Here is a 26,740-nt window from a genome sequence, read left to right on the forward strand (position 1 = left end):
GCTGCTTATAGGAAAAAGGCAAATACCTTTAACTTTTACCTTAAATAGTCAAGCAACATTATAAAAATACCCAAAGTAACTTTATTAAATAGACATACAAATATATAATTTCACATTCAAAGGCTTTTTTTTTCTTTTTAAAAAACTGTTGCATGAGAAGAAACTAAGATCGTTGAGGTGGTGGTATCTGTAAACACCCCCCTAGAATTCAGTCATCTATTTGGGAACAAGACACTTCACATGGGACTTTAGTGAGAACATTTTCTTGTCCAAGCAAAGAAGGCCCCCTTCTCTCTCACAGAGATCTCGTAATAAAACAAAATACAACGTAACTACCAAGTGGGTAAATTCTGTAGATTCCTAACCTCCAGTAGCTTCCCTATCAAACCAGCCAATAACTTGGTATGTGATTGTCCACAGGAGCAGGGCTGGAATGGAAATGAAACGATGCGCGTGTATCCCGGTGTGACACATCTCTCCCTCTTCTCTCCTTTCTACCTGGCCCATAATAATGTTTTTCTTCACGACCTTTTCTTCACAGGTCAAACGCTACCAGAACCATCCCATGTGAAGGTCCAGTGTTTTCAAGAGCAGGATAATGAAGATGTAGATGGCCTGATGGCTTTGGCTATCATTAGAAGAAAAAAATTATGAAACCCAAAGGGTTTTTTCACTCCAGTCCTATAGTTCTCTACATTCTGAGTTAACTCACTTAACTTCTTCATCTACTGCCATCAGTTCTGGACTCTACACCTACTGCCATTCATTACTGAATAAAATATCCTGAAATTCTGGTGATACGTACCACGTAAGTACCAAAAAGAATGTGTAATTGTGGGCATGGAGTAAGAAAAACACTCTCAAGAAAAAGATAGTCATTGCCATGAAATACAAACACAAAATGTGTTTCCAAAACAGAAGAAAAACTGACAATTTAAAATGAATATTTTACCAAGTTCAGACGTTCTTATTACTGATTTTCATTTTCATGAAAGGCGTCCAAGAATAAAGAGGCTTCAGGCCAATTGCTGCCTGATCTTTCTTGTGTGAACCAACCTAATGCTTGTACTCTTGTGTCCTGTGTTTTAGGCAGGAATGGCTTCTATCTCATCAGACTCTAGTGGAGCAGACTAGACAAGTCATGTGATTAGTCCACGGCACTGCCCACCATGTCTTCTGTTGGTTTTGTTATGGATATGGTCAATTATGCTGACAGTTTCCCTAATACTCAGCCAGCCCTGCATTCCTGGGGTAAATCCCACCTGCTCATAGTATATGATCCTTGTGATACACTGCTGTAATCTCTTCAGGATATTTAAATTGTAGCAGTTTTCTGATAAACTGCATGAAAACAATACAGAAAACATTTTACTTGTTATGAGAACAAATACTCCCCCCGCCCATTACCCACCAGGGTCTGGTGTCTAATCAAAAACTTAAGGAAATTACAAAGAACTTATTTCCCATTAGACAATAACCAAGTAAACGCCAAACTGAGTGCTCTAATCACAAACTCATTTCTCTGAAGAACGGGTGCACCAGTGCCTCCTGGGCGGTTATTCTGGTAGCTGGGTTCAGATCTAAGAGTTTATCAAGTAAGTCATAAGCTTCATGAGGAACTTGATCCCAGCCTTTCACACTGGCTTGAGGCTCACGCATAGACACTCCTGAGGCAGCCCTGCCATCTTCATGAAATGAGCTCCCTGGACACTCCATCTGCAGAGGGAGCTTCAGTTGTTGGTCACTTCCCAATGACAGAGTTGATTCATGAGCATGGGTTTCTTGCTTTTCAACAGCCAAACTGGGGGTGCCCCGGAGCCTCTCACAGAGGGTCCTGAGGTTCTGTGCTGGGACTTCTTTGCTGCACAATACTGATTTACCTAAAAGAGAAAATTGTCTCTAATTATTTGGATATGGCAGGATCCTTTCTCCCAAGGAAAAGCTACACATGTAGCACTATTCAGGATGCTTGTAAAGTAAACAAATATTGACTTAAGTTGAAAGAAGTACATGGGGGGCAGCTAGGTGGCACAGTGGATAAAGCACTGGCCCTGGATTCCAGAGGACCTGAGTTCAAATCCATCCTCAGTCACTTGACACTTACTAGCTGTGTGACCCTGGGCAAGTCACTTAATCCTCATTGCTCCCCTCCCAAAAGTGCATGGCAAGACGGTGGGACTCTCTCTTTTAGAAGGCAGGAGGTATTAGTTGGGGGCTTAACTCATGCCTGAGAGTAACTAACTGTAACCACAAGAAAGTCTTTACTCTTGGGGCCTTTGCTTCTTCATCTATAAAATGCAGATGATCCCTGTAGTAAATAAATACCTCGCAGTGTGGTTGTGAGGATCAAATGAGATACTGTACATAAACCATAAAGAACTACATAAATGTTTAGTTATTACTATTATATTGGACCTGGAAGATAAGATCACAGCATTAGAGATTTAGAGTTGGAAGGGGCCTCAGAGGACATTTAGAACAACACCCTCATTTTACAGATGAAGAACCTGAAGCTCAGGAAGACAGCTACTAGTCCAAGGTCATACATGTAGTATCAGATGTGGATTGTGCACCCAGGGCCTTTGACTGAAGAGCCTTGGCTATATCAATGACAGGGCTTCACCAAGGTCAATGACTTTTTTTTTTTTAAGTGATTTAATTGGGGTTAAGTGACTTGCCCAGGGTCACACAGCTAGTAAGTGTGTGTTAAGTGTCTGAGGCCGGATTTGAACTCAGGTCCTCCTGACTCCAGGGCCAGTGCTCTATCCACTTCGCCACCTAGCTACCCCAAGGTCAATGACTTTTGAAAGTCTCTTTCCTTTAAATCTGGCTGTGTGGATGAAAAGGGCTACCTGCCCCTTACCTTCCTGACACCAGAAAGTTGTCTCACAGACACATGGGAACCATGGTTTTGGAATCGTTTTGTCATACTCTCACCAGCCATCAGTGATCTCTTAAAAATGACAGAGGAGGGGCAGCTAGATGGCGCAGTGGATAAAGCACCGGCCCTGGATTCAGGAGTACCTGACTTCAAATCCAGCCTCAGACACTTAACACTAGCTGTGTGACCCTGGGCAAGTCACTTAACCCCAATTGCCTCACCAAAAAAAAAACCCAACCAAACAAAAAATGACAGAGGAGGCTCCTCTTCTTACCCGTATGGAGTCTGATGGATACAAATACTTTCATCATGCCACCTGACAGTCAGTCGGCCCTGCTACTTTTACATACAAAGGGCAATACTGCTATTTTAAATATCAGCAGACCTTTGTGGCCTGTAGTAAAAGAATTCTACCCACACCCCGCTTTGGACACGCTCTCCCACCTCCAAGTCACTCTGTGACCAGTGGCCTTCCACTGGCTGAACTGCAATATAATTTGAAATAGAGAAAGAAGATCCAAGGGATAGCTGATGCTTGGTTAAAGAGAACAATTGGGAGGCTTATTTTATTTCTACAAAGTCTATCTTCTCAACCCAAACAAAATAAAAAGACAGACTTTACTGTAAACATTTATTTGAAGGCTTGCTGAGTCCCATTTGCAAAAGAGTACTACAGAAGAATTTCAATTTTTGGATTTTCCCAAACTCCAAATGAGGCATGCTTAATTGTCAAGTACTATTTACAAGTTACCTTATACAGTACAGGATTTCTCCAAAAATATTTCTGTTGCACTAAAAGTCTATTCATGACATTAGTCATGAAGGTTCCATATTTTAGGTTTGCTGAACAAAAATATAAACATTCTCCATTTACTTCATAAATGATTGGCCTTAGAAAAACAGTGATTGTATATTTTCAAAGAGAATATAATCTTGAGGCTGTATTTTCATAGTTCTTCATTTTATTTTCAACTACTACAAATTAAGATTTCACCAAAAATTGGAGAACTCGAAACATTTTCAAGAACGTGGCATGTGCTAGATTTTTTTAAATGATGTATGAATTTCTCATTAGATAACTTAAATCTGCTTACCAAAAGTTTTAGCAGCCTGGATAGTTTCCCTGGATCCACGAATTGTCATAATCTGAGCCAAAGCAGTCAAATCATCACTTGCTTTATAAAATGGATATCGTCCACTGAGCAAAGAGAGGAATATGACACCTGCAGACCACATGTCAATTGCTGCAAACCAAAAAGAAACTGTTAAAAATCACACCCATGGTTCTGTCATCTTAACATACAAAGGTTTCTCTTAAGACTAATAATTTGCTATAAACAATTAGTTCAAAGGCAATACTCTGTTAGAAAATGATTAGTAAATATCTGAAAGTAGATCTAGTGGGACTTCCAGAGATCAAGTTGTATAGCTAAAGATAGGAGAACACGTAAATCACAGACAACAAATGGCCACACGAGCAGACTCACTCCCCACGGACATGCCGTAACTATGTTCTCTCCCCAATGACACCCCCACAAGTTTGATGCTTAGCAGGCTACGGTATTCCAAGATTCACAACCAGACAGTTAGCACTCGGAGACACTGTTATTAATAATGTGGGGGTTTGTGCCCTTTCTAATAGCAGGATGAACTTTGTTTTTGTTATAAAAAATAGTATGGGTATTTTCAATATGGATAAAATATGCTGTCGAAAGAGTGATTGTATTCAATCTTAATCCTTCTAGTTTATGTTCCATGAACATCTTAGGAATTTGTAGTGTATCCTCTAATATAGGAAACAATCATTACCCAAATAACCCTGTGTTTAATTGGAAATAGCTTCCGTCCTCATAATTCGCAGACCCAGAGTTAGAAAGATCCTTAGAGGCCATGGAGGTCAACCAGAGAGTTTGACCCTCTTGACTTCCCCAATGGCCACACAAGAAGTGACAGAGGCAGGACTGGAATCTGGATCCTTGGCCTTCAGAGCCAGAGGCCTTTCCCTTGGACAGTGCTGCCCCTCACAGCCAGTGCAATCAAATGTAGATCTGCTTTTTACTCTACTTTGCACCTCAGCATGACCTTCTTGGCCTCTGGAGCAAAAGAACCCAAACAGTTTCAGAGTTGTTTAGGCATTTGGTTCTCTCTTTAGGACTCAGTTATCTCTGTTTTACACAAAATGTTGTCTTTGGAGCTGCCGCATGAAGCAGTAGAAAAAGCACTAGGCCCAGACTCAGGAAGATCTGAGTTCAAATCCATCTTGAGACTCTTGCTAACTGTGACTCGGGTAAGTCACTTAACCTTCTTTGCCTCAGTTTCCTTATCCTGTAAAATGGGATAACAGCACCCACCTCCCAGTGAGGATCAAATGAGATATTTGAAAAGTGCTTAGCACAGTGTCTGGCACATAGTAAAGCATCATATAAATGCTTAAAAAAACACCACCACCATGACAGCAGTCTTCAAAATAGACCTGATACAAGTTTCTTTTGTATAACTGGCTTAAATGCAATACAGGGTGGGCTGTGAATAAGCAGGATCAAAGAAGCTAATGTGCGACAATGGTCTTTTCAAACCTTACGTTCTAGATTGGTTGTTAGGACACATCACGGTATAGTGGCTTCAAATACTGTTTCAGAGCCTTGTTAGCTGTGTGACCCTGGGTGAGCCACCAACCTCTCTGTGTCTCAGACAAGGTTGCACTCCAGGCCCTCTCAAAGCTCCCTTATAACTCTAAATCTACAATCCCAAGATTCTTGTGGCAGGATCTCACTGGACGTCGCCAAGTTAACCCACTTGTGTGTATGTAAGCTCTTAGGGGATGGCAGGAAGTAGAGGCAAGAAGATGTGCGTTGGAGGTTCAGCTCTGACACTGACTACCTATGACCTTGGTCAAGTCCCTTTCCTCAAGATTTCCTCATCAATAAAATGGGGCTTATGCTTGAACAACCCGACTTGCAAAATCAACGTGTAAGAAGTGTTTTGTAAACCCTAAAGCAATATATGAGTACAAGTCATCCATTTATTTAAAGGTATTTTTCTATGGTAAAGAAAATCTAAATGTGTATCTTGGGTTCTTAGAAGGGAATCAGAAACAAAATAAATAGTGTTCAAGAAAACTGCATTATTTCTTCTAAACCCCAAGCTGAACCCTCTATTACAAGTGTGTTTTTAAAACTACACCAAGGTTTGCAACAAAACAAAATGAACCAGTATCAAAAACTGTATTTTCCAAAACTACCAATCAGAAGAAAACCTGAATGTCAAATCAGTCTCTGAACCAAAACTTCACTTGATTTGAATTCTGGCCACAGACGTATTAACTTTGTCATATAAGGACCAACTGTCCTTATACGACATTCCAATCAATTTGTCAACGGTATATTTTGTGAATTCTAATACAACAATGAAGAAAACTGTCATATTAAGTGCACAATATCTTTTCTTCAGAGAGAATTTATGTTAATAGAACTACTTACTTATATAACTTACTGAAAAGCAAAAGGGCTCAAATCCTAGACCACTAAATGATTCTAGTATAAAAAGTAAAAGAACCCAAGTAGACAGTAACAAAAGTGGTGAACAGGTGTTTGATTTACAACATTACACACCTGTAGTTTGATTGGGACACTTGGTCAAGACCTCTGGTGCTCTGAATCCCGGTGTACCAGCTCGTGGGGCAACTTGCTGCCGTCTGGTAATAGATAAAAACAAAACACTTCCACATTAAGATTTTTTTGCAGTTTCAATTCCCATGTATTACCTTAACGGTATGTCTTCTATTACTGTACAATCTGTTTTCTAAGATTTCATTCTCTTTTTGGAAGCACCTAATGATCTAATTCAATACAGTAAGAAAGACAGCCAGAGTCTACTTAAGAAAAGACACTTAAGGAATCCCAGCCCAAGTCCCATGTAGTCCATAAAGAATAAGCTGACCAGGGTGAGCTATCCCCATCCCTTGCTGATTTGCTCTAAAACTCAGACGCATTTCTAATCTGCATTACAGAATTTTGTACCTGTAACTGGTTTCATATGGCTTGTGAATATTTTTCCTCCTGTGTAGATGATAAGTTATAGCTTAATTACCATAGTATCTCTTCCTTCTGCTCAGTACATAGTGGGCAATTAATAAATATTTGCTGAATATAGAATAGTTTTGCTGAAAATTGCAAAAAGAAATATTTGCTGGTTTTTTTGTGGTAGAAGTTGTACTGATTTTTAACTAAATCGAAGCAGTCAGTTCCTTATCCAATTTGCAGACTGTTCAGGCCTTTTACTTCTCTTTCCCCGGCTGCGAGCTCCCTGCTTTCTGGCCTATTGATTATCATTCTACTAGAAAACGGGCAGAAAAAAAAAAAGGAATGAAACTCAAATTAATCCATTTTGTTTGAAAACTTCAAATGAGATTCTGTGTTTATGGATTTAAATTATCCATTCTTGCTTTGGTCTCCATTTCAAGAAAGGCAGAGAGTTTTGCCATTTGTGGTGAAAATAAAACATAGAGTGAAAAGAATATATAAAAACACAACAGGAACAATAAATACTTTGCGAAAAGTTGAACTGGATTGTTTTCATTCATATTCCCAAATAAGTGAAAGAAAAGATCCAGCTTCAGTTCAATTAAATAAATATTGGTTAAATGCCTGCAAGGCACCTGACTGGATGCCAGAACCCCAAAGCAACATAAAAGTCTCTGCTCTCAGAGAGCTTACATTCTGCTGAGGAAACACGACATAGACAAATAAGAATAAAAAGCAACGTAAAGTAGGGAAAACCTCTAATAAGTGGGGCAAAGACAGGGAATATTTCATGAAGGAGTTGGCTCCCTGAGCTGAAGATTAAAGGAAACCAGGAATTTTGAGAGGTGAAGGTGAGGAGACAAGACATTCCAGGTGGGGTGATGGCCTTTGTTAACATACAGAGGTGAGAGATGAAATGTCAAGTTCAGTGAGAGCTAGCAATGTAGAGTTTATAAAAAGCGAATAGTGGGGCAGCTAGGTGGCGCAGTGGATAAGGCATTGGCCCTGGATTCAGGAGTACCTGAGTTCAAATCCGACCTCAGACACTTGACACTTACTAGCTATGTGACCCTGGGCAAGTCACTTAACCCCCATTGCCCTGCAAAAACAAAACAAAACAAAAAGCGAATAGTAATGCTACAAAGTTAGGATAACTAATGACTAGTCCACATATGCTTATGACTTTCCTCATCATATCAGAAAACTAAAGAAGTCCTTCAGCTCACTGGAAAGCCCTCCCATTGGAACACAGGGACAAGAGTCGGAGGACAGGATGAGGGAGGTACAAAAGGGCTGCAGTTAGCATCGCTGAAGCAAATACCCACACAAATGAGATCTCAGAGCCACGGTAGTAGGGGTCTGCTATGTACAAGGTAGTGCAGACTCGACAAGTAAGACACATACACTTCTATGATTATTTCCTAGACACAAGGTATAAATCCATAAGATCTTAGAGATGAAAAGGACCTTAGACATTATCCAATCATTTAATGGATAAGGAAAGTGTTAGTGAGAGCCCAATGTTCCCTCCATGTATGTAACAAAAGAAATACAAAATGTTTTCAGAGTTCAAAAAGATGTGAAGTAACTTCTGATTGGGCTGATCTAAACAAAAGAGGAGACATCTGGGCTGAGTCTTAAAGGATATACAAGACTGACAGGCTGAAATGAGAATGGGGAAAGAGGATTCCTGGTATACTCACCGCTTCCAGCATGAGTTAATACTCAGAGGTTGGAAAATTCAAAGCGTGTTTGGGTAGTGGTGAATAAATCAATTTACTTAGAACAGGGAGAACCAGGGTGGAGTCAGGTAATACGGAGTTACTGAGAATGAATTTTTTGTTAGGCAAAATGAAGCTGAAGGTATTTCAGCAAGGGAGTAACAGAATTAAAAGGGTTCTTTAGAAAGATTAGAATTTGTTTGCACCAGGAAACATGGGGTATGAGCTGGCCATAAGACTTCACAAATGAGGATGAGCACAGAAGTAGTGGCATAAGAGCAGAAGATACGACTGAGGTCACACAAGACGGACACACCTTCAGTAGAGGGAGTGCTACCTACATCAGTGAGATCAGAGATCCACTGCAATTGCCACATACTACAAGAGGAAACAGAATCAAGACTGAGGGCAGGAATCCGGTCACTCTGACTGTTGCTGTTAATACCGACTTAAATCTATACGATACTCTGAAGTTTAGAAAATACTTCCTTACAATAATGGCACGAGGCAAGTAGTTAGGAAGCTACCACAAAAGTCCACAGAGGAAGGAATAAAGGTTGTTGCAGGGAAGAGAGAGAGGCGAGAACCGAGGAGACCCTGGTGAGAGGAGCAAGGAGGGAGCCAAAGGTATCTCGGCCAACACTCCAATCGATCCATTCTGCTAGTCTACCTGCTGGGCTCCGGCCTCACATGCTGAACTCCCTGCTGGGCATCTCCACCTAGATGTTCTTTGAGCACACAGAACACCATCTAACCCACACTCGCCCCACCTCCGGAGACACCTGCCAACGTCTTCAGCTGTGAATCCTGCCACCGGCCCTTCTCAGCCTCCCCCGCCAAGCCTCTCGGTAGTCTGTAACCCTGCCGACCACCCCCTTGCTGGAAACCCCTTCCTTTGGCCCATTCCTTTGTGCTCTCTCACAGTTCTCCTGTCACCCTTATTAATGCACATTTTCAGGCCCATTTTCAGCCAGCTATTCATTAATCTCATACTCCCAAAGTGTGGAATCAAGGCTCTGTCCTTGATCCCTATTCTCTTTTAACTCTTGGGACAACAGAATTGGAATGAACCTCAGAAGGGGACTTGCCTCGATCATCCTCAATAAGCAGTCATCCAGCCTGCACTGGACAGCCCTAGGAAAGTCACAGTGCCGGGCACATGGTGAGCACTGGAGAAATGCACGTTGCCTGAAAGGAAGTCATTACTTCTCAAGGCAAGTCATTCCATTTTTGTTGGGTGGGAAGCTTACATTAAGATTTAAGGAGCTTAATTAAGTGTGAAGCTGCATTTGTGTGTATTGGGAAAGAACTGGAGTGAGCTAACAATAGGCATCTGCTAATTTGCAAATGTCAGTATGCCCCTTCTGGGGTGGATGTGTTCTTAGGAAAATGACCAGTGCTAATCAGAAGGACTGGAACCAGATTAGTCAGTTCCCACATGAGCATGAGCATGACCACAGAGCCAAGGGAATCTCACAACCTGAAACTGCCAACACTTTCTCACTTGGTGATCTCATCAGCATCCACGGGTTTCATTATCATCCCTCTGCAGCTGGGCTCCCATACCCATATTTATCTCCTAAACTCCAATCATGCTGGACATTTCCCACCAGGTATCCCGTCGACATTAAAACTCATTTTCCTTCGAGGATCCTCTCAACTAAACAAATGCTCCTATTCCCAAGGTCTGCCCACGTCCCTCGCAAGTGCGGACTCTTCCATCTGGTCCATAAAGGCCTTCCACGATTTAGCTCCAGTCTCTTTTCCAAACTTATTTCACCTTATTATTACCCTTCACAAAAGCTGTGACTTAGCCATAATGGACTACTGGATGTTCCCGCACTTACACTCCATCCCCTGTCCCTTACATGGAAGGTTTTCCTCTGGAATCTTGTGCCCCCTCCTCCGGGGAGCCTTCCCTCATCTTCCCCCTGCCAGGTTGAGTGCTCTACCTCTGCTCAATTACCAATTATATATATATATATTTTAAATGTATGCACATGATGCATCTCTCTCGTCCAACAGGATGGAATCTCCTGGAGGGTGGTCATCATTGATTTGGAGCTCCAAGTGCAGAGGTGTCACACTGGCCCCAACCAGACGTAAATGTAGTTGGGAAATGTTTAACAAAATAAGTAGAAATACAACATAACACGGATGATGTTATTTGTGGTTTTCTAAGTCGGCATGCAGCAAGCAGGGATCCCTCTCTATCTGAGTCTGACAGCACTGCTGTAAGGAACCTGGGAGGAAGTGGTCAGTCCCACACTCTGATTTTACAGGTGAGGAGACTGCAGCCTGCTGCAAGATTCAACTGAGTCGAGCTGGGATTCGAGCCCCGGGCTTGTGCCTCCATGCTCAGTGTGCACCGAGTGTAACTTTTCACCCTCTGCCAACCTCTTAGAAAAGGCAGATGATTCTGGCCTCTGCTCCGCTGGCAGCATCAGCAAGTACAGCAGCACGTTCCCCATCTTATTTTGCCCAGCTTTCTCATACGACTGTGTACTGGCTATTCCCCATCTTGTCTAGCTCCCTGCCCGGTGAACGCACCCACACCCGGCATTTTCCTTCACCATGTCCCCCTGTCTCCTTCTGCAGGAGACTTTCCTTGGCTCTCCCAGCTTAAAGGGCTCTCACTCACACCACCCCCCATTTTCTTAAGGACTTGTCCTTCTGGATTTTAACTCTACAATGTTCCCCTATTCCATGGAAATCTTATCTCGTCCCAAGATTTTAGAGTTTTTAAAGACAGGATGAGAATCTGTTTCCAAGTAACTCCCTGTTTTGAGATAACCACCCTGAAAGCCACTTTTCCCTCCTTCCCAGGCTCACAGAAGGGCTCAGCTTTTCAGCACAGCATCACCTGGTTCTAGTTATTATTCTGTGAGGGCAAAGGACAGAAATGAAAGAGGAAGGCAGAAAATCATTACAGCAGCAAGACAACTGTGAACATCTATGGTTCCAAAGAAGCCATATTCTCCTTTCAAACTATTTGCATGTAACAGCAAAAAATGTTTTCCCAATAACAAATGCATGTGAAATGACTACCATAGGAAAACGGCCATCATTTGTTTGTCTTTCGAGGGACCGATGGGCTCCTGGGCAGTGCAGGGATAATATGGACTGACTCCCCCCCCCCCCCCCCCCCTGTGCTGCCACCTCTGCACACCTCATTCCGCTGCCCACCGAGTTGCTCCAGACAATCTCTGACCCACTGCACAGCCAACAGGGATTCATGACACTCTCCAACCCAGTTACCTTGAAAGGCAAACACTGCAAACTTGATCTGTTGCATAACAGTCACAGGTCAGGTTGGGTGGGCAAACGCTGGCAGTTTTCCTCGTTACGTTACTGGGCACAGTTTTTGTAGAAACCACCTTCTTTTTTGTCGCTAACTTTCTAGATGTCATATCCATAAGTTTAGGTTGCTTTATGAGCTGTAAAGAAAAGTTACATTATTTTCTAGTTTGAGGTTTTTCTAAGTATTATTAAAAGTACTGGTGGCAAAGTATAATTTCTAAAGTCACAACGTGGTTATACCAGGTTACGACGCCTACCCTAGTCTGATACAAGATTAAGTTTTTCAGTGTTGTGAAATCCATTTTTGATGATGACATGTTATTTAAATCATACTTTAAACTACCCCATTAGGTGACATGAGCAAAGTGCCACTCGCATATTCTTGGAGGCCTCTCTAACACTGGTAGAGGAGTACAAGAAAGGGAATATTCTCGTGTCTAACTCCATTTCAGAACCACAGACTGCACAAAGAGTGGGTTACTCATTTACAAATGCTACTGATGTTAATATCTACAACTAGGAGTTTGGGCCAATTTTTAAAAATGTACACTTACGACTAGAATCTTTTACATTTTAGAAACGCTATTTTCCCTGCTCTGCTACCAAATTTCAAGTGGACCACTTGAAAATATAACCAGAAAAAATGTAGTATCAATCAATCAACAATATTTAGTTAGTGCCGGATATAAACATGGTCTATTAAGAAAGCAGCCTCACTTTGAGTGTAGCAATAGTTAATCACCAAACCATTTGAAATACTTCATGAGTAAAATGCAAGAGAAATCTGGGGAACTGGCAGTTCGGGCCAGATGTCCAAAGCAGCATCTCTGGGACACAACAAAATGCTAACTTTTTCACAATTACTGATACCAGGTTCTAAGTCCCGAAACCATTTGTGTGTGTGACTCATTGTTCGGCATTACTTACTTTCGCAGCAGGGCTCTCATGTGAAATGGAGCTTTGTATATTGAAATTTCTTTCTCCCAAAACAGAGCGCTGGACAGAAAGGCCTACAGATCCCTCCTACAATACCAACAAAAACAAGGACAATAAGGATTATATCTGTAATACTTTCTGCCAGCTTTCCTCTGCTATAGTTTTGAAAGAGTTAAGGGACAAACAAAAACAGCTGTGAGCAACTCGTTTTCAGGCACCAAAATACTTCTGTGAAAGAAGAGAATAATCTGGACAGAGCCATTAACCCCTGACAAAGAAGACCCCAGCCCCCGCATGGACCCAAGGAAGGCCTAAAATCCTCTGCATGGCTGTGACACTTTGCTGTGAGGCTAAAATGGAGGTAGACACTAGAGAAGCGTTCTTTTCTACATTAGCTACAGGTACTGTTTCCTCTTGAAAAGAATCCTTACCTGGTACTTTTTACTACAAGCAGGGAAAACCAAGCATTATCTGTTTCATACAGAAAACATGTGACTTAGCACTCTAACACACGTGACCAGAATGTGGTTTATAAACCTGGGAGCTAAATCTCGAAAGTCATAAAATAACAAAAATAATTCACTACAAATCTTATCAAAATGCTGTTGGCTGAAGACACATACCAAAAGTAAAAGAAAGAATCACCAAGTATTGTTTCAGTGTTATATCCCCCCCTGTTGGATGAAAAAAAAATACACTTTAAAAACGGTACAATATTATCAAAAACAAACAAAAAAAGGGGTAGAACCTTTCCGTCTTTTCCTTGTTTAGTCTGACTTTGTGCGTGTGAGTAGGGCCTTTTGGCAGCTGTTTGAGTGGATGACTGAGGTAACGCTTTTGGTGCTGGGACACTCACTGAAACCTTGTTTGCCATGACTATGTGAGCTTTATGTTGTGAGCATCTTTCCTGGTGGGCTTCTGACTGGACCATTCTGAGCAGCTCTACTTTTGTGTCCCGGGTTCCTTGTGCCAAGCCAAAGTCTACCAAGGCATACCTAAGAAACAGAATTGGGCAAGCACGTTAGCTCTGCTACAACTCAAACAACGGAAGCGTCAGCACTAACACGACCTCATCTATGTTCAAGCCATATTCGCAAAGAATCAAGCTATCAAGCAATCCATACCTGGTTACGTTTCCTTTCTTGAAAAAAAAAGGGAGGGGGGTGTGTGTGTGGGGGGGGGGGGTCCCTAGCAATGTCACTTAAGAATTCTATTGTGTACCATTATGGAAACCTTCACTCAGATGAGCTCTGGTAGAGTGCTCGTCATCTGCCTTTCTCAACGTCAAAACTGAGAGGGAAAGCACAAAAGGGATGAATTCTATCGAGCAACAGGCTTCTTTGTTTTCTGATACTAGCAGAAGGACTGTAGGGTTTCTAGCTTGCTACCACAGAGACTTTCCATGTTAATAACAAGCTTAAAAAATATGCAGTCTAGGGGGCAGTGGATAAAGCACCAGCCCTGGATTCAGAAGAACCTGAGTTCAAATCTGATCTCAGACACTTGATACTTACTAGCTATGTGATCCTGAGCAAGTCACTTAACCCTCACTGCCCCACAAAAAAAAATGCAGAATAATCATACATGTATAACCCATATCTGATTGCTTACCACCCCAGGGAGGGAGGTGGGGAGGGAGGAAAGGACAGATAAAAATTGGAACCCCAAACTATAAATAAAAATGTTTATTACATTAAAAATAAAAATAATAAAATGTCAAAAAAATGCAGTCTAAAATTACCAAGCAGCTAAATCTGATTTTAATTAAAGAAAGTAAAATGGCAAAGAATGTGTGCAAAAATCACAAATGGGAAATATTCTAGCCTTGCTGTCATAAACAATGTGCTATGATAATCACTTCATTTATCAGCACACAGACACATGTGCAGATTGTATTACACTCGTATATCCGGCCAAAGTCAGCATCAATAAAATAAACAAAAAATAAGCCCCAAGTTGAAATTCTCTCCAATGTAATAGTGCATTATTCACCATTAAATCCAGTTTTGAACTCTGGAGTTGTTTCTTTTTTAAATTGTTTTTTATTGCTTTGAGGAGAACAGATAATTCCCTTTATGATACACACTGTTTCTCTACGACAACTTTGTTTTCTCATTAAGTTTTCAACAAGCATCTTCAAAGGCAACATGTCTCCACTGCTGCTATAGACCTTCTTTACCTAGAAGCCCACATGGGACATCTTGACAAATACCTGTGTGTTATCATCTACTCACTTTTTAAGGCGCCGGTTGTACAAGAAGTTGCTGGGCTTGACATCTCGATGGACAATCCCAAACTGATGAATACGTCTCAAGGCTTTAAAAAGATTAAACATATATTCTCGAACTTCTTGAAAGGAAAGAGAATTCAAAATTTCCTGAAACACATGTTTTAAGAAATATAATGAATGCACACGTATAACCTCTATCTGATTGCTTACTGTCTCGGGGAAGAGGGAGGGGAAAGGAGGAGGGTGGGATAGAATTTGGATCTCAAAACTTTAAATAAAAATGTTTAAAAATTAAAAAAAAAAAAAGAAATATGATTAAATGATGATTCTCCATTTAAAAATCACATTGTTTACATATAGGGAACCCTCAGACTCACCAAAAAGGACTCATGTTCCAGATACGGCATTGCAATAACCACATGATCATTTTTTCTAAAGCAATACTTAACTCCCATGACATTATCTTGCCCCCTAGAGGAAAAATTGTACACAAAGAACAATCAGAATGCTCTATCAACCTTTGGTGGGTGTTTAGAAATGGAGTTTTTTAAAACATAAATTACATTTAAAGACTGACTTGAAATCATAAGCACCATGCACTGGGCGATGTGAGATTAGCTGACACCCAACTTTTATCTATAAAGACACGGGCAAGGTTGGGATTTAATGGAACCCCTGCCCTCCTAAAACCGAGGTGGCACGTCCATGTCATTCTGAACAAGTCACTTATTGTTACTGCGACCGTCCCCACCCACTCTGCTTCTGCCTCACTTCAGCTCGCCAATTCCCATTCTGAAGTAGCAGTTAACAGTAAGTCATGGACCTGGACTGGTGCTTCCCTGCGTAGGCTCTCCTAATGAGAAAACACCCTTTTACTGAGGCAGAACAGTGCCTTCTTTGGGATGGGCTTCAAGGCTCAGGAATTTCCTCAAGGAACCAGGAGGCTACATGACTTGCCCAGGGTCCCAAAGACAGTATGTATCAGAGCTGGGACTTGAATACAGGTCTTCCTCACCAAAGGCCACTTCTCCATGCAACAAAGCCTATCATAGTAAACCGTAACACATAAAAATAAATTTTTTTTTCTTTTGGAAAAAATTGCATGAAAACTACAAGCTAACATGGCTATTGAAAGTAAATTATAAAATCCAAATACTTGTATATAAAAATCTATCGACCCAAGTGTAATATTTGAAAGCCCAAATTTGCACGTTTCATTTGTTCACCAGGCCGACACACCAGGGATTGAGAAAGAAGCACCAATCCGAGGGAACTTCAGTGGGGAGAAAAGCTAGGTGAAGAAGACATCCTAAAGGCTGAGGGACCGATGTTGATTGGGTAGGATGCACCTGATCACCCCGAGCACATCCGTTTCAGGAGAGTAACAGAAATGAAGCCAGAACGTGGAGGTTGGGGGGGGGAAAGGATAGACAGAGGCAGTCATAGAAGCTAATTCAAATAAAGCACTAACTAAGAAGTCAGAAATAGCCCAGACATCGTCAGAATACATCCAGAGTGTTGTGTGTACTCTGAGGCACATTTTAGGTCTAAAGGACCATTCAGATCCCTCATTTTCCCACGAAGGTCACCCTGGTGGCTCACCACCACGGAGAAGTTCCATCAAACTGAAAAGGCTTCAAGGCTAGACTCGGTGACAGATGTAGGCCTGCTGTCTAAGGACACACCTAGGTAGTTTCAGAGGCAGATTTAGGCTCAGTAGAAGGACAAACTTGCTAGTAATTAAAACTACGCAAAACTAGCAGGAGGCTGCCTCTGGTCTATATCTCAACAACAGTCTCCCAACAGAGGTTGGCTGACCATCTGTCAAGGATGCTGTGGAAGAGAATCCTACTCAGAGAGAGGTTGAACTACCCAGAGTCCAGGCCTTTTCCAATTCTGAGGTCCTAGGAGAAAGAGAGGATAGAGAACGGCATCGGGTTGCAAAGGACGAGCTGGAGAGATGAAAAGGAAGGAGTCTCTCTTTTTTTTTTAAGGATAGAAGCTTGGAGGGGTGGGAGGAAAAGACAGTGAAAATACTGAGCCAAATATTCACTACAGAAGAACAGTAGAACTGATGGTCAGAAACATAAACTGGGATCAGAATAGAAACAGGTTTGAATGCCTGGCTGAAGAATTTAGACTTTTATCCTATGGACAACAGACAGTCAAGTCACTTAACCATCGCTGCCCCACAAAAAAACAAAAAGCAACAACAACAAAATGTTAATTTGGTTGTAATATGTGCAATGAATGGGAGAGCAAAAATACAGGGGCAGAAAGGCCAATTAGAAAAGAATTTGGATGTAAAGTGAAGAGGGTGGGGGAATAGTGGAAATGAAAAGAAAGCTGTACTTAGGGAGGAGAAAGAGGCAGGACCTCATTCATAAGTCAATATAGAAAGTAGAGAGGAGACTCAAAGATGGACTTCTACTGCTTTAGTCTAAATAGATGACTTGGAGCATAGTGTTGCAAATGAAAGAAAAGTCAGGAAGGGAAACCAATCGTAGGGGAAAAGATTTTTAATTCAGTGTCAGAAACAGTGAGTTTAAGGTGTTAGAAGGACATCCCATGGAAACATCTACTGGACAGCTGAGAGATACTGAGTGAGAGGGCAGGGCCGAAGACACAGATTTACGTGTTTTAATACTTAAATTGTGAGAATAGGTCCTCTACGGGAGAAAACACAAAGAGAAAAGGATTGTGCCTTGACGGAAATCTTTCATTAAGGGGCAGGAGAAAGAGGAGTCATTCAAAGAGGAGCAATAGGAGACATGGGAAAACTAACACACTGGACCATTGACGCCACGGGAAGAATTACCAGAAGGACCCGGGGATTAACAGTGTCCAATGAAATAGAGGCGCCATGAAAAACAACAGCTGAGAAAGGACTTGACCAGAAAGCTGCTCTGGGTGTGACTTTTGTGAAGAGGGTCATCCAGTGTTAAGGGTGAAAGGCAGGACCCAGAAAGAGAAGCGCCGTGAAGAAACAGAGGCTGGGGATTTAAATCACCGATCAAAGAAACAGGGTGTTAAGAAGGTGGCCATCAGCATCAAACAAATACTGTTTCGAGACAGGAAGGTCTATATCTGTTTGAAAGGGGGAGGCACAGACAATGATGGGGTCAGATGAGGAGAAGGACAGGTCAGACAGCCCACTTCCTGTGGCAAAGGTGGAGGCTAGAAGTAAATAAGAGTTATGATTTCATCACTTTCAAACACTGTATTGATTTATTAATTCTAGCTTTAGGAAAACAGGGTCAGTGACTATTAAAGCCATGTTTGACCCTCCATGAATGGTCCAGAACTGAAATCTATCAGGAAATCTGCAAAAATCAATGGTGATGGGGCATCTAGGTGGCGCAATGGATGGAGGCCCTGGATTCAGGAGGACCTGAGTTCAAATCTGGCCTCAGACACTTGACACTTACTAGCTGTGTGACCCTGGGCAAGTCACTTAATCTCAACTGCCTCACCAAAAAAAAAAAAAAATCCATGGTGACAGTATGAAGGAGCCAACCTTGACACCAAGAGATCAGCTCCAAGGATGGAGGGTCTTAGAGGATATTATGCAATTCATGACCAAGTTCTTGGTCATCCTTGTGGCCTACTCAAAGATCTTTTATAAATTACAGTTAATGTAACTTAAGGATATTCCAAATTACCAACCCAGCCACAGTAAGACACTGGAGTTCAGCAGCGATTCTTATAGGATGACTTGTAGGAATTAAGTGTTTCAAAGCAATTTTCTCTTCGAGTCCCATTTTTAACTGTGCAGTGGCCAAGTAAACAGAGCTGAAGGTACCTGTGAAAGGTATTGAAAAATCGTCAGTATCTGGGTTTTGCAAATATAACAAAACCCTACTAAAATGCTAAATTGCAAAAAGTATTTTAAGTATGCAAAATTATCACAAACCATCTGTTTTTAAGTTTGTTTTATCAGTAATGAGCCAATCAACAGATTATAAGTACAACAAAAAGTAAAATGCCATGTTTCTTGAATAAATTCTTCCTGCCCTCAGACCACTTGAATGTGCTATAAATTCCCATAAACCTTTGCAAATCTGTATGATTAGGTTTAAATCATTATTTCCAGGGTCAACACCAACATTTCATCCTAATTATTTGATTTTGTTTGATAAATTGGGATATTTGGGGCTTTTGCCTAAAGATAACTGAACAGATTTGGTGGCAAAACTAAGAATGAAAACTTAAAAAATTTAACTCTTTAAACAGACTTCTCTAATATTTAGAAACTAATTCCAGATATCATGTTATCATTTTCTAATTCAACAGTCCAGCCATGTTTGCCCCTGGTATATTCCATTCATTTATGGGATGAGCCTGTTCTATGTTCTTAATCTTCACCCATTCATTCATTAACACACTTTCTTACCCTTTTTCAAATCTGCTTTCCAGACTGATTCACAGCCCCATCTCTTTCCCCTGTAAATATATTTCTTGATTCATCCAGCCATCTTTTAAAATGACTAACATCTTATTATTACTATACAAACTTTATTTCCTTTGTTATAACATTTTTAGGTATCATATTTACTTGAATATGCTATCTTGCCTTTCTACCACAAGGGATATGACTTAACATGAGAAAATTTTTTTTTAATTCTATGACATTTACATATTTGAATATTAAATAGATTTGTGTATTTTGAATTAATAGAGAGGGCTCATTAATGTACTAGGAGACTGGAACATTGAAAGAATAGATTCAGTTTCATGCATTTCATGTGCTTCACTCCAGCTTAAAGGTCAGCTAATACTCTTTTAAACAAAAATTCAATTGACAATAAAATAAAAACTTGCCACTATGTCAAAGTTAGTAATGTAAGTTAATTTTCTTAATATTTAAAAAAGAATATTAAAGGGAATTTCTTCAACAAGAAATAGATACCTAAAATATACACATCAGAAAAAATATAGGAATAATCTTTTTTAAAAAAATTCAAAATTAGTCCCAGATTTACCTTCTCCAATTTTGTCCTCAATCTTAAATACACTACCAAGCTGTGGTACTGCTTCATATAGTTTCTCAATATCTTTTTCAACCCCTGTTGAGGAAATAAACATTTGAAAGCATTTATAGTCACACTCAATTAACCAAAGTAGATTTACTACATATTTCCTGAAGTTAAAGAAGCCACTGAAATGAATCATAAAACCCAAGCACTTAGATATACACACAACAAAAAACAGTTTACAAAACTGACAGGAAATTATATAAATTTATGTTTACCAAAATGTAACTTATATACAGACTGTAGAATTTTTATACAAAATTTACAGTTTTAGAATTACACAATTTCAACTACTCTTTGATCACAGACACACAACGACACCATTACTTTGGATCTAGCACAAAGGAACTCAAGTCAGCAAATATCTAATGACATTTTGTATTCGTATCACTAGATGGCATGACAAGGACATAATATATTCTTGGAAAACTGAATGTCTTTCCCTGAAATGTATGAGTCCTTTCAAATTTAGAAAAGATTCACATTTAGTGTATTCCTAATGGATACGTAATGCTCAGAAGGAGCTTAAAACATTTCCCAAGCAATGTACACTGAAAAAACTGCTAAGTTGGTGGTTTTAAAGAAGTTTAAGGCCTTTATACTAATTGCAATATAATGAAAAATTTTAGCAGGAGCAAAGAAAGACTGTCATAGAAAGATATTTTTAGACCTTCTAATATAACATTTGGTCCAGGAATTAGCCTTTAATGTTGTCATGACAGTTCTGGAATTTGGGGAAATGGAAGCAAGGACATGTATCATTCATTTTAAACACTCTCTAATAAGCAGGTAGAGTAGCCAAAGGCAGATGCAGAGACATGGGGACGTAGTATGGAGAATGGAGTAGAAGCCTAGGCAGTAACAACAAACAAACCATGCCTTTATGGGTCACAAAGCCAAAGAGATTTAGGTGCCAACTTCTAATATATGGGCATTCCCTGTGTTACTAACCTTCAAACCAGGAACTGAAAGGTGTACTCTGCCATTTTATGTGGTCCTAGAAACAATAAAGCCAGGTCCTAAATAGGAAATCACTGAAGAAAAAATCTTCCACAAGCACTGACATGCCGGCATTACAACCGGTAGGAATTCAATCCAACCAAATATCTCAAGTACTTATTATGTTCAAGGCACTGTGCCCAGAAGAAAGAAAGAATACAGTCCTTGGGCCAGAGAACTCTTTGAATCTGACAGGGAGAATAAGACAGTTAAACAAATAAGGAAGAGACAAGGTAGAATAGGACACGGGTGAAGGAGAAATTCAAACAAAGCACCCTAGTACCACTTGAACGGGCAAAGTTACTAGAGCTCCTAATGCAAGGCAGCAAATTCACCACAGAAGTATCCCTAAGACTTCATGGGATGGGGCCCAGGATGGCTAAGTGGTCCTGGAAGGCTACCTTTTCTATTCAGGGAGGGGAATGGAGCAGCATTGTACATCAAAAAGATAGACTCGTGGGGCAGCTAGGTGGCGCAGTGGATAGAGCACCGGCCCTGGAGTCAGGAGTACCTGAGTTCAAATCCGGCCTCAGACACTTAACACTTACTAGCTGTGTGACGACCCTGGGCAAGTCACTTAACCCCAATTGCCTCACTAAAAAAAAAAAAAAAAAAAAAAAAAAGATAGACTCATGGGAGAAAATCTAGGAATTCAAGGGGAAAGCAGAGTGGAAAGAAATTAAATAGAAGTAGAAATGACTGTGATCTTGTCATCAAATAATCACTCTGGACCACCTGGGCTGAGAGAATAAACAGAAAGAAAGTGCAGGAAATATCCTAAGGGTGGCACAAAGCCATGACTACACCCCCAGGGACTTCAGTCGCCTGGACATTTGCTGGAGCTCTGGCTAGACAGCATAAAGTGCTGAACTTGGAGTCAGGAAAACCTGGGTTCAAATCCTGCCTCAGACACTTCCTAGCTGAGTAACCCTGGGCAAGTCACTTAACCCTCACTGCCCTGCAAAAAAAGAAAAAGAAAAAGAAAAAGAAAGGTAAATGACTCCCTTAAGGAGCTTCCTTACATTCTAATGGGGGAGGCAACACATAAAGAAACAGGTACATATGAGGGGATGGAAGTCAGCCTTAGAGGGGCTAACCAGGATGAGAGATAGCTAAGACTGGCCTTCCAGTCAAGATGGCTGCCCAAACTGGGGCAAACTACTCCAAACCCTCATACATTCCAGTAAAAACCTGAAATTTGCACCAGACAGAAAAAGGACCACAGTCAGGATCAGGTAAGATCTGGCAGAAAGGAGATTACATTCCATCATCATAATAACAGCTAACATGTATACAGTGCTTCCTACATGCCAGACACTGTGCTAAGCGCTTTACAATTATTATCTCACATGATCCTCACCATGACCTTGGGAGGGGAGGGGCTGTTACTGCCCCCATTTTACAGATGAAGAAATTGAGGGTGAAGTGGCTTGCCCAGGTCACCCAGCTAGTAGTGTCTGAGGCTGGATTTGAACTCAGAGGCCAAGCACTCTATCCACTGTGGCACCATCTAACACAAGAAGTTCAGAATACAGACAAGCAGATAGTTTTGAAAGTAATATGTGGAATTATTATATACTTAAAAAAAAAACCCATGGTGTGAAGTAGAAACCCACAGTTTCATGTAGAATCTTTCTGTGTTTTCCTGTTTATATAGAAATGCTTTTGTGGGCATTTAACAAGTTCATAATAAAAAAAAGTGAAAAGCATATGACTACTGTGGGCTAGAATGATTTCACATGATTCATAGTCTTAAACTTAACTTTGAGGGATGTATTAGATGAAAAGAAACTGTGAGTAGACTAGAGGGTTTTCTAGGTAGGAATAAGGGATAACAATTTTTGATTGGGGAGAGTAACAACCTGAGAGCGGTGTTTAGGAACAGCAAATTGGCGTGTGTGGGTGCGCGCGCGCACGCGCCAAATGGATTGAGACAGTTAGACCTGCCAAAAAGCCATTGCAATAAGTGCAAGGGCAAGAACGAGGCCGGTGAACATAATGATAGGAAACAACATAACTAAGAAGCGATGCCACGTTAACTAAATACCAGTGCTGGAGAGGGAAGTGGGAGAGGTAGCCTGAAGATTTTGAGCCTGAAGGGAAGTCAGTAGGGATAAGTGATTAGCAGAGGAAGGTAGGAAGAATCTGAGTAAACTAGGTTTGAAGCTCCTCTTTTTCCCCATGTTACTACTGAACATCTTATGTAGAAAAGAGATGTCCAGGGTTTGTTTGGGTTTTTTTCGAAGCATTAATTGACTTTAAAATAAAGAGATGGAAGTATGTGACTGGTTTCTATAAAGAGACATTTAATGGTCAATGGAAAATACTTATAATGTAAATTATGAAAGGGCCTTTTAATAGTGTTAACAAAGCTATTGGTATCTTTGTGAAAATCAGAATCAAATTATCTTAGAACTAAAGAGGCCCTTACTTACATTTTGTTTATAAATCCGAGTTTTAAGTAGCATTCTATGGTATGATAGAACACCAGCCTTGTCGTCAGGAAGCCTAAACTCTAAGGCCCCCATAGACTATGATCTAGAATAAGGGTCAGCAAACTATGGCCTTGAGGGCCAAATTCAGTGACTATTTTAATGTGGCTCCATAGGCTTTCCAGTCTTAGCTTCCAGGCCAAAAAAAAAAAAATTATCAGGAGGCTGGATTTGGCCCTCAGGCTATAGTTTGCCAATCCCTGTTCTAGAACTTTTCTGGAAGAAAGTTTTAAGTCTAAATTCTAGGATCCTGCTATCTTGGCCAGGTTCAATTCTTGGGATCTTCTCTTCTCCATATGTAAAATAAGAGGTTTGGGCCAGATAACCGCACAGGTCTCTCCTTACTCCTGAGTCATTCTGACTCCATGTGGTTTTCCTCATTTTTACACAGTGGTTACAAACACACAAACTCCAAACTTAAAAATAAAATAAACAGCAAATCACTGGCATTAAAACCCTTACCTGTAAGTCTGCAATTCTGCTCATATTTTTTAAACGAGCCATCGGTCTGTACCTGGTCATGCAAAGGGGACAGGGGCTGTTGCTCATCTGGCTGAATGCCCAAAGATGCCTCCATAACACGACAATCAGCCAGGACCCGATGCCAGCTAGAGGACCATGTCCACAGAAGCTGTTCAGGCAGGAGTGACCTGAATGAGACAACAGATAGTTAAAATCCTCCGCTGGGTCACTCATGGAAGAAGCTGCCTCTGACACAGAAGGCTTTAGGGCTCACCAATGTGTGTCCAAATATATGTCTAAGTATATGTCTTTAAGTCTCCTTTAGAGTATATGCCCAGTGTATGTCTCTCTAAGACTCCTTTAAAGGAGAGGCTTGCTTTGGCAGAATGACAGCCAGAGCTTGGAAGGGACTGAAAAGGTTCTTCCTTTTTGTAAATAAAGGGGTGAGCCTGGATGATTTCTAGGGTCCCCTCCACTAATAGATCCGTGACTCAGGGAACTTCTCCAAGCGTCTGTCCCTATGTGTCTCTGTTTCTGTGTGTGTCCCTATGTGTGTCTATATCTCTGTGTCTCTGTTTCTGTGTGTGCTGGGGGCTGCTTGTGCCTGGGCGTGTACAGGGCGGTGGGCTGTCAGGGGATCAGGATCTGAAGCTCACAGACTCAGTCCTCTAATCCAATTCTCTCCATTTTACAGAGGAGGAAACTGAGGTCGGGAGAGAGAGGAAGTGACCGTCCCCAGGTCGCACAGGGAGAGACAGGTGGGGAACATAACGGAGCTCGTTCCTGGTGGGAATGGGGGCTGGAAGGGGCTTTGGAAGTCATCTGTCCTAACTGCCTCGCATTACGGATGGGGAAACTGAGGTCCGAAGCAAGGGAGTGTCTTGCACAAAGTCACACGGGTGATAAGTGGCAGGGTCCTGAGTTCTGTAACTTCTTAAAAGTCCCGGGGTTAGGGGGCTAAGGGATCAGCTCTGCTTCCGCGGGGTGGGGTCCGAGAGAAATAGAAGGGAAATGAGAATGAATGAGCCGTCGGTCCAAGCGCCCCCGCGCTCACGCATGCGCATATACCCGCGGCGCCGAGCCCCGGGGAGGCTACCCTCCAGTGCGCAGGCGCATTTCTTTCCCGCCCGAGGACCGAGGATGGCGGACGGAGGCGGGAGGGATGAGAGGGAAAGGGGGTGGATCGGTAAGTGACCGCACTCCCCGGCGCACGCACCTCCCAATTTCATTCCTCCCGTCTCCGAGGTCCCCTCCACGCCTCTGGCCACGGGCCACTTCCCGACTCACCTCAAACTCACGATTGGAGGCCGTGCAACTTCCCCCGCCGGGTCCCAGGATTCCCGACCACCCGGTTCCAAGCTCTCCTCACTAAACCGGTGAGCGAAACGCGCCTGCGCGGCCCCTTCCCGCCTCGCTGCTGGCCTCACTGGCTTCCAGCCGCGCGTGCGCGTTAGCCCGCTTTCATCGCTCCCTACTGGGAGGTTTAGGGAAAAGCCTCTTACTGATGTTGAGAAGTACCAGGGAGCCCTTTAGGGATGAAGGGGAAGAGCAGCGGGAGTTTGGGATGGAAGAGCTCATGTGAGCAAAGGACTCAACTCTTTTTCAGAAATGAATGGTCAGGGCTAGGTGGCGCAGTGGATAAAGCACCGGCCCTGGATTCAGGAGTTCCTGACTTCAAATCCAGCCTCAGACACTTGACACTTACTAGCTGTGTGACCCTGGGCAAGTCACTTAACCCCCATTGCCCCACAAAAAAAAGAAAAGAAAAGAAATGAATGGTCACAGAAAATAATGGCCATTTTCAAGCAATTTGAAAGAGCCATAAAAAGTTTATCCAGCTGAGTGTCTCTGGGCAAGTCACTTAACTTCCATTAAGCCTCAGTTTCTTTATCCATAAAATGGGGATGATAAAGACACATACCTCCCGGGGTGTTTGTGAGATTTTTTTTTTTTTTTTTGCGGGGCAGAGAGGGCTAAGTGACTTGCCCAGGGTCACACAGCTGATAAGTGTCAGACGTCTGAGGTCGGGTTTGAATTCAGGTGCTCCTGAATCCAGGGCCAGTGCTTTATCCACTGCCCATCTAGCTGCCCCCGAGATTATAATATTTGTAAAGTACCTTTCAAACCTTGAAGTGCTCCATAAATTATTATTATTAGATGCCAGTTAGAGTTAGGAACCAATCAACTCATCACTCTGGGCTTCTCTCTAAGACTGTAAACTGGAGAGCAGGTTGATAAAGGGGGTTTCCTCTTCTGGGAGAAATGCCAGTGAAATCCCAAAACCTATCTCTATTCCAATATGCCAGGACCAAGAAGACCTAGATTCAAACCTCCCCCTCTGACTAGGGCAAGTCACTTAAATTCTCAACCATCCAGTTCACTATGTAAAACCAAGAGTTATAGAGGAATTGTCTGTGCTCATTTATGGAGACAGTTTCCACACTCAATTTCTCTACATTAATAAAAATCATAGGCTTGTAGAAAACTAAACAGTTCTATACCAGGCTTTCTATTAGATGCCTGTTTCTATGTCTTCCCGATGATGAGAAAAGAGAATATGCTCCTGAAATTTGGAGGTGTTAATGCAGTTCTTAACCCTTTCTGGGGGAAGTTAGGGGGCACAGTGGATAGAGTGCCAGACCTGGAGTCAAGAAGACCTGAGTT

The 26,740-nt window shown here is 41.7% G+C and overlaps 1 protein-coding gene across 3 annotated transcripts; it reads right to left on the minus strand.

Moving 5' to 3' along the window:
* Positions 1-75: 75 nt before the first annotated feature.
* Positions 76-25,474, minus strand: CDC7 (cell division cycle 7). 3 transcript variants are annotated; one of them, XM_043999393.1, is made up of 12 exons: positions 25,364-25,474; positions 24,077-24,264; positions 20,073-20,156; positions 18,757-18,892; positions 15,468-15,561; positions 15,095-15,237; positions 13,609-13,855; positions 12,852-12,947; positions 11,883-12,061; positions 6,493-6,575; positions 3,976-4,125; positions 76-1,880 (listed from the first exon to the last, which is right to left on the minus strand). In XM_043999393.1, the coding sequence occupies exons 2-12, from the start codon at positions 24,189-24,191 to the stop codon at positions 1,507-1,509; spliced, it is 1,701 nt and encodes a 566-aa protein (XP_043855328.1). In that variant the 5' UTR covers positions 24,192-24,264; positions 25,364-25,474; the 3' UTR covers positions 76-1,506. The 3 variants fall into 3 exon arrangements, with proteins under 3 accessions (XP_043855328.1, XP_043855329.1, XP_043855327.1); XM_043999394.1 differs by lacking the exon at positions 25,364-25,474 and adding an exon at positions 21,075-21,120 and having other exon boundaries at positions 13,717-13,855; positions 24,077-24,204; XM_043999392.1 differs by lacking the exon at positions 25,364-25,474 and adding an exon at positions 21,075-21,120 and having other exon boundaries at positions 24,077-24,204.
* Between the last annotated feature and the right edge of the window lie 1,266 nt (positions 25,475-26,740).

Source organism: Dromiciops gliroides, chromosome 4, assembly GCF_019393635.1.
Source record: "Dromiciops gliroides isolate mDroGli1 chromosome 4, mDroGli1.pri, whole genome shotgun sequence".
In the NCBI taxonomy this organism is placed as follows: Eukaryota; Metazoa; Chordata; class Mammalia; order Microbiotheria; family Microbiotheriidae; genus Dromiciops; species Dromiciops gliroides.

Excerpts from the sequence above, each read along its gene's own strand:
- CDC7 (XM_043999392.1), bottom strand. The coding sequence starts at position 24,163 with ATGAGCAACAGCCCCTGTCCCCTTTGCATGACCAGGTACAGACCGATG. Across the intron at positions 20,157-21,074 it reads TTTCAGTTCCTGGTTTGAAG|GGGTTGAAAAAGATATTGAG; the intron begins GTTAGTAACACA and ends TTTCCTCAACAG. Across the intron at positions 12,062-12,851 it reads ATGAGAGCCCTGCTGCGAAA|CTCATAAAGCAACCTAAACT; the intron begins GTAAGTAATGCC and ends TTTTCTTTACAG.